Here is a 10,381-nt window from a genome sequence, read left to right as displayed (position 1 = left end):
TTTCGGTTCTCAAAATAGCCACATTTCAGTCTAAATGTAGGCAAAATTCAAGTGGATGCGCACCAAAACGTCGAAATTACATATTATATGTCGAGTAAACTTGTCAAACTATGTTCATAATTAAGCTTTAACATGTTATAAAGGTGCACAGAAATCTTGAGGACGAACAGAAACACACACGTCGTTTAATCGATCCTGAAGAAAATACATCACCCGGCCAGAGCGCGCGTAACAGTCACCTTTTTTTTCGCTTGGCCGAGAGGTTTCGGCTCGCTCAAACTCCCGTGAGCGCGATTCTCACAATGAGAAGCCCCAAAGCAGGCTTCGCGCTGAACACGTACAGACTGTTCCCAGAGCGGTAGCTGTTTGGGAAGTGCGTGTGAGATGACGTCAAAGTTGGGCCAACTTTTTCCATGACAAGAGAGCATTTGGGAGAATGCATGCCCTGAGGGTTCTGCTTTACATAGAGACAAAATTTAAACGGTTTTAGAAGCTTTAGAGTGTTTTCTATTCGATAATATTTTTTATATGCATATATTAGCAATTTTGGGGAAAAATATGTTCAGTTTACTATGGGCACGCACTTTCTCCAACAGGGGCAGTATGGAGCAAGAGTTCTAAGAGGTTAAATAAATGTGATGTACTCTTTATCATGATCCATAGTTGTCAAGTGATTTAGCAATAGAGAAGAAATGACTGAGAATGAACAAAAAAAGCAGACATTTTTTTTAACAACAAATGTTTTACATTGCATATCAAAAATATAATTTATTTTGTGATCTAGCCTACCATGAGGCTCTACTGTAGCCTATACCAGGGGCGCAACTTTCACTGGGAAAGGGGGGACATGTCCCCCCCACATTCTGAAATTGCATTTTTGACCCCCATGGATTTATCAATAGAATGTGATACCAAACAAGGCAAAGGCGTGCTTTAGGACCGCGTGGACAACTCCGAGCATTCGGGTAGGCTGTTTGGAGTGCTTATCCGACTTGATAAAAAAAAAAAAAAAGATGTCCCCCGCACTTCTAAAACCAAAGTTGCGCCCTTGGCCTATACTATACTTATTTCAACATAAGCATAGGCATAAAAAACAATATTGTTCCTTTTGTATGAAGGAATATGGCTTTCCGTTTCAACTCTTTTTTCAGAGAGTAGTCTTCAATGAACATCTCTGCAAGGAATACTAAAGCAATTCATGCTTTTCTTAAGGCCTACAATGCACATTTTATGGTTATTTTATTGACCAAAGAATATCACAGTCTGGACAGCATATACATACAGTATGGAGACAAAACTCTATTTTTACAAAAGACCATAGATTAAAAGTCAATCACTTTATCAATAATAGTCTCTGGAAAAATATATACATAATTTTATCGTTAAAAAAATATATCCCAATCATTTCAGTTGCAAAATAGTCCACAACAATTGACATAGTCCACATCTTTAATTCTTCCAGAGATAAAGATGGATTTGGTGTGAGAGTAACTTTGCATAGGCTACAAAAACTACTCATGGTTACTATGCGCAGTCCCACTGCTGGTTTTGGTGTTTCCATGGAGATCCTAACTGGATAAACAGTGGGGCAACATCTTCAACATCTTCAACAGGTAATGGAGACAGTCGTAGAGTATCTCTGGAGTACTTTGAGTAGCCATTGTGGAAGAGCAGGGGACTCTTGACTGAGAAGGACGTGTGGGAGACCCCATTGTCTGTGCTGGAGACCCCATTGTGGCATTGGCTCTTGAGCTGTAAACGCTGTAAAGTTTCTCCACCCTGTCAGTGCACTTTCTCTCTTTACCACTGTGGGAACAAAGAAGGGAAACATATGTTAAATAACCTCAGAGTATATACCTCCAATAACATCTTCTCATCAGTTTAATATCCAGGTCCATTTGATGTGGTCTTTACCGGGTCTGTTGGTCCTTCATGCAGGGCTCTACAGTGCGACCATTTTACTCACATATGAGCTTAAATATTTTGATGTGTGGCCTGGAATTTAAATGTACGATTCTAGCTTTATTACCTCAAATATTTTTCATTGTGCTCCTACATTTCTTTGTGTTCGCCTATAGTTTTCAACTTAGGCGCACGTGTGCTTCTTGTAAAAAAAGATCAGCATAGAGCTCTGTCATGTTGAATGTGCTGTAAGATCTTTGTGTTTTGCCTGCTTTGAAATGAGGATGACTCTGTGTATTTCATGTGGCAATAAGAAGTGCATGAATGAATTAAATACAATGGCCCTGATCTAAATTAACAGGTTGGAGGTGCCCTTTAAAACGGTATTGCTAAATTGATATTAGTAATTCGCATTGACTATTTGATTTGGTGGTAATAGTATAATTAAGCAATAAGGCCCAAGGGGGTTTGGTATATTGGCCATATATCACAAACCCCCGATGTGCCTTTTTGCTATTATAAACTGGTTACCAACATCATTGGATCAGTAAAAATAAATGTTTTGTCATACCCCTGGTATACGGTCAGATATACCATGGCTGTCAGCCTATCAGCATTCAGGGCTCGAAAACACCCAGTTTATAATATAAAATCGTACATTTTCATGTATTAGTCAAATAGTCTTCATAATATCTAAAAGACTTTGAAGTTTGACTTTTTATTTTATTTCCTTCTCTTACTTTCTCACTCATTCTATTTCATCTCCCTGTTTCTCACAAAGCAGGTCTCACATGGTCCATTGGGTGATAAGTGTCCTATCTGTCCAGATGGTGTTCCTGTGAGATCCCTATGAGAGCCTTGTTGACTGCACTGTGCATGGGCAGTAGGGAGGAGGGGGGCCCTGGTCACTCGAGCTTTGTTTGACAGGGCACACTTCCTTTGTGTGTTCGCCCCAGTGTCATTAACACTGAAGTGTGGGAAGCACAGGAGCACGGCGGCTCTCACGTTCCACTGGGGAAGGAAGGGGGAGCGTGTGACTGGGACACAGGCAGAGCGAGCAGGTGTGTGCTGTAGCAACGCTGGCAATCTATATCTACATGTGTTTGTTTCCAAAACTCAATTCTGGATAAATACTGGGTTACAATGCAGACTATTCATGGCAGTTACAACTGTGCAATGTTTATAACACATAAATCTACTACCTGACAAATATACAGATCACACCAAAGTTGAACTTAAAACTTAATGTTGCCCAATCACCACCCCATTAATACATCTTTACATGACATGGCACCAAAGATCCAAGGGAATGAACAGATCTTCATGGATCTGAAAGCAACCCTTTTGATTAAGCTAGTGGACACACAGTAGCCCCATGAGCTATTTGACTCACAGTCCTATCTCAGTCTCACACCCACGTGTGCCCTGTGCCAAAGCACTTTGTGCTCACCCTTTATTCTGTGATCCTGGCAAGAGACGAGCACACTCCTTCCTCTGGGGTCACCACTTTCCCAGATCCACAACGCGGCGCCATGTCCGCCCCCCTCCCTCCACTCCCTCTCCCTCCCTCCCACCCATCCCTCTCCCTCCCCATCCCTCCACCTGCTCCCTGGAGGCACACTCTTTGTCCCCTCAGCAATAAACACTTCATTGAGCATGTGGCAGCCCAGCATCTATCAATGCCATTCCCAGCCCTCTCATTGGCTCCGGACTGTGAGAAACTCCAACAAGCCCAAGACCCACACATTCATATGGAGATTTAGGAGTATAAATAGGAGGGAGAACCAGAGGGAAGACAGCACATATCCAATTGGCTCTTTACTGAGACTTCAGCTCAAAAGAACTACTACTGCTATATCCATTGGCACCAACTATGATTAGACAGATGACTAACCCTAAGCAGCACCTCTCACTTACTAAGGTAAACAAATGCTTTTAAGTCTTTGAATACATAAATACATTTCTTTCTTATTCTATTGCTGTTGATACCAGTACAGGGCAGATCAAGTTGACTAAATTGTTCCTTGTTTTCTCTTTGTCCAGATAAGGAAGCCAGTGGTGGAGAAGATGCGTAGGGATCGCATCAACACCAGCATCGAGCAGCTCAAGTCCCTCCTGGGTCCCGAGTTCCTCCGCCAGCAGCCCGACTCCAAGCAAGAGAAGGCCGACATCTTGGAGATGACTGTCTATTTCCTGAGCCGCCAGCAGCAGGCAGGAAGTTCCTCCACTGCAGCAGCCAATGAGGGCTACTCTCGCTGTGTGCAGGACGCTGTCAGCTTCCTGTCTCAGTGTGAGGTGAAGACACAGTCCTACAGCTCGCTGCTGAGCCACTTCCAGAGCCTGCAGACATCCAGCCAACACAGTCAGGCTCCCTGGTCCTTCTCCCCGCCGGGCTCCCCAGTCCACCAGGCCACCACCAAGGGTGTGATGAGCCCTGTCTCCCATCCACTCTGGAGGCCCTGGTAGAGCAATGCTTCAACCTTTTTCATGTCAGACAAACGGAATTGGACAGGCCAGTCTATATTATGACAGGCATGGACAGTGGTGTTCGGAGTGACGAAGGTCTAATTCTTTTGCATTTGGCAAGAGATGCTACGTCAGTAGTCTTCATCCAGATGAAGCAAGGGCATATTTAGCCAGTATTCCTTTGAAAGGAAGGATTCTATGAAATTATTCAGATTGGTTTGTATACATACTCTGTATATGAAAATGTACACTGAATTAACAGTGTTACTATTATGCATGTTCTTGTCTGAGAACGATAACTCTGAAAGTACAAACAGAGTTAAATTATGCTAATAACGTACTTTTATTGTATGTCTAACCCATAATGGGTTGCTACTGTTTATTTGGTGTCTGTGACACCACCTGTTTTTTTTGCATAAAAAAAAAAATATTTACAATAAATTGTCACAATGATACAATGTATCAATTTGGTGATGTATGAATATTATGCTACAAATGGATCCAATGAATCTACTTTAAATGTACATCATGTCATGATTATGTCAAATTTATGTTATTAATAATACAAATATTCAATGTTCAAGGAAAATGCTAAAATGTTCATTCTAACTTCGAAGAGACCCCATTCATAAAGGGATGTTGTGTATTCAACACGAGTTTGTGTAACTTTGTTTGTTTGCCTTTATTGATTTAAATTACACTATTTGAAGTGACATGTCATCAAGCTTTTTAAAATAAATGAACTTCAATGGAAGTTTCTCAACATTTACATTTCTGGTTCTATTTTCTCTGTCGTATCAACTCATATCTGCACAAAGTTCACCACCCACATCCACTGTGATGACATCAGTAGTGGCTAACTTTTTCATCCACAAATTTATAAAGACAACAACATACTATCTAGTAAGTATATTGATTGACTATATTCACAAACCTAAATCTAGATTGCGAGGAGCACCTATCCCACGATGTCCCACGATGTCAGATCGATATTGGTTCCTGGTTGACAAACCCCAACCTTGAAACCTATTGTTTATTTGTGGTTGGACAAAATCTGTGCCTAAAATAATGACTTTTTGTCAGAGGAATGCATGACCATAACTATGAAGGGCTCCCATCAAGAAAACCACATTACTGAGGACACCTGTCTAAATGTATATCCTATCTACTATATATGCCTATACTTCACTCATATAGAACATAACCTGTTATTTTTAACTGGTTCTGTCACACCAATTAATCACACTATGGATTAAGGGATGTGATTAATATCGTATGATATATAGTATGTCCTGATCTTTAGCAGTACATGTAGGATGATTGTAATAATGGAACAACAGTGCAGAGTAGTGGCAAAAAAAGTGAGTCACCAACTTGAACATCTATATAGTTCTTAAGAAGAGTAAACTTCCATGACCTTAAACTTTAATATTTGAACTATTTTTGTCAAGTTTTTGTTCCAACATCTTTGCTAACAAACCAGATACAAATAATCAACTAATCATGGTCGTCAGTCTAGGCCATGACTAGCTGAGTCACATGTATTACACCCCCCAGTGGCATTGCTGAAGTTTCTCAGGGTTAGTCCTGCAGATGGTCTGGCGGTGACTATGGTCCCCTCTCTCCCTTCAACCAGAGATCAAACACCGTGGCTAATGTGATGTGTAACAAGACACACTTCTATTGTCCCCTTATTGAGGCCAGTGAATGGACAGAGAGTGTGGGAAACAGGGGCTAGCACACTCCCAAAGGCAGAGGGCTGATGGGAACCTGCCTTACTCCTCCACAGGCCTGGCAGTCCAGAGTGTATGACAGGAATTGAGTCTGTGGGTGGGTCACTGTTCACACACACTTAAAGAGCCACGGACAAAGGCTAGCCAAAACTGTCTCGTCACCACACTGTCAATGTGGTCAATTCACGGCTAGCCCGAAAGGGAATGTCTCGCAAACAGGTAAATAATTTTTGTATAGATGAAGTTGACAAATTCCCCTTTATGAGTAGCTCTAACTGTCTTCATGGAAAACGTTCAATGTTCATCCAGGCCAAAGTGGAAGAAAAATACAGGGTGATCGTGTAGCTCTTTGTCGATGTGCAAGGCACCATTAACTCGATTTCTTCCAGATGGTCTGTGACATAGGGTTTCTGTTTGTCATGTGACAAAGGATCAATTAACATTCCCAATGGGGCATTGGGGGAGCGGCCTGGCTTTTGTAGCTCATCTACCCCAGTGCTGGTGACTGGTGGGAAACTAGGAGGAGAGAGTTCTCCTCACAGCACCCACAGGCCAGGCCACACATCTGTGACCTTTGCGCTGCCTGAACCACAACCATGGCATAGTGCCAGTGACTGTGGCATTGTCCCCAGTCTCCCCACCCTGGCCCAGCAGCACATAGTCCATCAAATATCATAGATAGAAGTTCTGGGATTTTTCTTGGGAAAGTATCCATTTATCTTATTAGTTACAGTGTTACACTGTAATGCCTCTTCTTTGTATTCAATGCCATAATATTTACCTCCAGGAGATATAATAACTCTTCAGTTATAGGGCTACATTCAATTGGAAAAATAAACTGTTGCTGTGAGATAATACGTTCTTGAATGAACCTTTCCTGGGTGCAATAAATCCACGCGTGGGCATGAGTTGTCTTGAGCTTTCCCACACTCAACAGACAATGAGAACAGATATAACAGATATAACGGACAACAGATAACACAATGGTTCAATGACTCAACTGTCTGTCAGTGGGGAGACTGCTTGTCTGGACGGAGTGTGTGCGAGGGGTGAGTGTGAGGACAGTGTGGTGTGTGTGTGGGCACACAACCTCCTCCCTCCGCATACCGCTGGATGTGTGAGAAAAGTCTGAAGTATACATAAGTGTGTGTGATCCCCACATTCCAACACAGCGACAGCCTGTGTCTATGTGATTGTCTACTGTATCAGACATTAGCATAATTTAGCATTAGCATAATTTAACATTAGTATCATTTCATAACAATACTAGCCTACTGGTTATTATACCACTAACTTTAAAAAGTGTTGTAAACACTCTATTACACAATTGGCTGCTTAAATAAAATGAATTGTATCCGGATGTTATGTCTTTTGTCGAAACTATGCAACAGTTCAACAAATTTTGGTTAATTATAATGAATATTGCTTGGAGAAAGAAAACTCAAAAGATTTTTGTTTTTTTGTGAATTCTATACTTGCTTGATTATGTTAGATGATAGGGTTCTCAGGACGTCAACTAGAACATTTAATGAACTGAAACTACATAGATATATTCTTTATGGTCTAAATTAGAAATTTTCTTTATTGTCTAATTTAGATATTTTCTTTATGGTCTAAATTAGTCTCTCTGAAGAGGGCTCTTCCCTTCAAAAGTGTGTCTTCGTTTCACTTGTTTTTACCTGTCATTATGTTGAATGTTAATTGCATGTATAATGTATTCATGTATTATTAATCAATAGTTGCTGCTTATCTTGGGAAACATCCCTGTATTGCCTCTACTACCCCGTTACCCATCAAGTTATTGATGTTTCTCCTATTGTTGCGATGGGCAGCTCTGTGGTCTCCGTAGTGTGGGAACCCCAGCTGGGCCTGGGCCACATGGCTTTTTCATGCTAATCCCTTGCTATATAAAGGGGGAGAGATCCCTCAGAGGTCCCAGACCACACTCTGCAGCCCAGGAAAAGTAGCCAACAGACCTGTCACTCTCTCACGCAGACATGGCTCCCTGCTTAACTTCCTCTTTCCACCATCTGAAGTTCGCAGAAAAAGACATTAATGTATGTGTTAGGTTCAATCAATGTATGTGTGTACATACAGTATAAAATGTGTATATTCATGTATATTATGGCTTTTTATAGTACTGAATTTCTTGTTGTCATATATTAGAACTGTTGACTAATCAAATGTTCTTCTCTGCCTCCTCAGATAAGGAAACCCATCGTGGAAAAGATGCGTCGAGATCGCATTAACGGCTGCATAGAGCAGCTCAAGGACATCCTGGAGAAGGACTTCCACAAAGAGGACCCCAATACCAAGCTGGAGAAAGCCGACATCCTGGAGATGACCGTGAGATTCCTGAGGCAGCAGCAGCAGCCGCAGCCGGCTCCATCTCAGAGGGACTACAGCGAGGGTTACTCACAGTGCTGGAGGGAGTCTCTGCAGTTCCTCTCTGGAAGCCCCAAGAGAGACACCACCACGACCTCCGCTGGACCTCTTCAGGGGCTCCAACAGCAGCTCTCCTCCCAGGCCCAGATATCCTGCAGCAGCCCGATGGGCCGCTCCACTTCCCCAGTCTCCTCCATCTTCCGTGCCACCGCCAAGCTCCAGGACAAAGGAGTTAAAGGTCCAGTCTGGAGGCCCTGGTAGAGAGAGTTACTGGAATCACTGTAAAACCTGAGGGAAACACTGGACTTTATGTCCCTCACTATGTAGGAAATATGCATTTCCAACCTCCTCCACCGTTGTGGGTTTACTGAGCTCTTATTGTCTCATCACATTGATGGCCATATATGTGTGGCACATTTGATTTCTGGCATATTTGAAGTGAGGGTTGTCACTTTTTTGTGAAGATTGTTATTTCTCCTACTTGTTTTGTCACATGAGTTTTTTTGTTTGTATTGAAGAATTTAGGTAATTATTGAGTTATGATATTTTATTGTGAAATTTGAATTGATGGTGAAATGATTGCTTACTCCAGTGGAGTTCATGTGTTATGCTAGACTTAACCAGTAACTACAATATGCTACTGTATTTTCGCCAGCAATTATTTGAGGATATTTCTCTTTTATTATTAATATGTTATGTTTGGATGGATGTATCTTTTATAAAGGGACTAGTGTGTTGGTATACTTTGTAATAGCACTGTTGCTATTGTTCTGATATTATATTGCATTAAAGAAGCTCTTAAAACTATGTATGACGTGTATGACAATGAAACTATAATAACAACCTGTCTTTTGTCCAGGATTGTTATTTTTGACCAAATTGTAGTGGATCTTGCAGTCCACTAATTCTGTTCTAACCAGTTCATATGATCCTTCTCCATGAAATGTCTTCTCACATTTGATTAACAAATTCAGGAAAATCCACATACAATTTTTGCAATAGTTTCCCTTTATAGGCATCTGTATGGGTTTAAATCAGCTGTCCCATTGAGCTCCTGAATCCTGCCACCACAGATACCCAGTGAGAGGGCACACAGACAGACGGGCGCTCACACCAAAAGAAGGCAAGGCACCTCTCTATGGCCTGCCCGTACAGTGCCTTCAGAAAGTATTCAGACCCCTTGACTTTTTCCACATTTTGGCTGTAGCCTTGTTCTAAAATGTATCAAATAAATAAAACATCTCAGCAATTTACACACAATACCCCATAATGACAAAGCAAAAACAGGTTTTTAGAAATGTTTGCAAATGTATAACAGATAAAAAAAGAGAAATACCTTATTTAAGTATTCAGAGCCTTTGCTGTGAGACTCGAAATTGAGCTCAGGTGCATCCCGTTTCCATTGATCATCCTTGACATGTTTCTTCAACTTGATTAGAGTACAACTGTGGTAAATTAAATTGATTGGACATGATTTGGAAAGGGAGGTGACCAAGAACCCAATGGTCACTCTGACAGAGCTCAAGAGTTCCCCTGTGGAGATGGGAGAACCTTCCAGAAGGACAACCATCTATGCAGCAGTCCACCAATCTGGACTTTATGGTAGAGTGACCAGACCGAAACCACTCCTCAGTAAAAGGCACATGACATCCTGCTTGGAGTTTGCCAAAAGGCACCAAGATTCTCTGGTCTGATGAAACCAAGATTGAACTCTTTGGCCTGAATGCCAGGTGTCACGTCTGGAGGAAACCTGGCACCATCCCTACGGTGAAGCTTGGTGATGGAAAAATGCTGTGGGGATGTGTTTCAGTAGCAGGCACTGGGAGACTAGTCAGGATAGAGGCAAAGATGAACGGAGCAAAGTACAGAGATACAGTGCCTTGCGAAAGTATTCG

At 41.7% G+C, this 10,381-nt stretch overlaps 2 protein-coding genes across 2 annotated transcripts; both read left to right on the top strand.

Moving 5' to 3' along the window:
- The first annotated feature begins 3,633 nt into the window (after positions 1 to 3,633).
- Positions 3,634 to 5,137, top strand: LOC118359722 (transcription factor HES-5-like). Its single transcript, XM_035738371.2, has 2 exons — positions 3,634 to 3,823; positions 3,946 to 5,137. The coding sequence occupies exons 1-2, from the start codon at positions 3,776 to 3,778 to the stop codon at positions 4,366 to 4,368; spliced, it is 471 nt and encodes a 156-aa protein (XP_035594264.1). The 5' UTR covers positions 3,634 to 3,775; the 3' UTR covers positions 4,369 to 5,137.
- A 2,907-nt stretch (positions 5,138 to 8,044) lies between these two features.
- LOC118359439 (transcription factor HES-5-like) lies at positions 8,045 to 9,293 on the top strand. Its single transcript, XM_035737961.1, has 2 exons — positions 8,045 to 8,158; positions 8,307 to 9,293. The coding sequence occupies exons 1-2, from the start codon at positions 8,099 to 8,101 to the stop codon at positions 8,745 to 8,747; spliced, it is 501 nt and encodes a 166-aa protein (XP_035593854.1). The 5' UTR covers positions 8,045 to 8,098; the 3' UTR covers positions 8,748 to 9,293.
- Positions 9,294 to 10,381: the final 1,088 nt, after the last annotated feature.

The sequence above is a fragment of the Oncorhynchus keta genome, chromosome 27 (genome assembly GCF_023373465.1).
Source record: "Oncorhynchus keta strain PuntledgeMale-10-30-2019 chromosome 27, Oket_V2, whole genome shotgun sequence".
NCBI classification, from domain to species: domain Eukaryota; kingdom Metazoa; phylum Chordata; class Actinopteri; order Salmoniformes; family Salmonidae; genus Oncorhynchus; species Oncorhynchus keta.
This window is presented reverse-complemented; position numbering and strand designations above follow the sequence as displayed.

Bases quoted from the DNA above. Each gene is read 5' to 3' on its own strand.
- LOC118359722 (XM_035738371.2), top strand. From the start codon at position 3,776: ATGATTAGACAGATGACTAACCCTAAGCAGCACCTCTCACTTACTAAG. The intron at 3,824-3,945 runs GTAAACAAATGC...CTCTTTGTCCAG, and splicing joins AGCACCTCTCACTTACTAAG to ATAAGGAAGCCAGTGGTGGA.
- LOC118359439 (XM_035737961.1), top strand. From the start codon at position 8,099: ATGGCTCCCTGCTTAACTTCCTCTTTCCACCATCTGAAGTTCGCAGAA. The intron at 8,159-8,306 runs GTATGTGTTAGG...CTGCCTCCTCAG, and splicing joins TCGCAGAAAAAGACATTAAT to ATAAGGAAACCCATCGTGGA.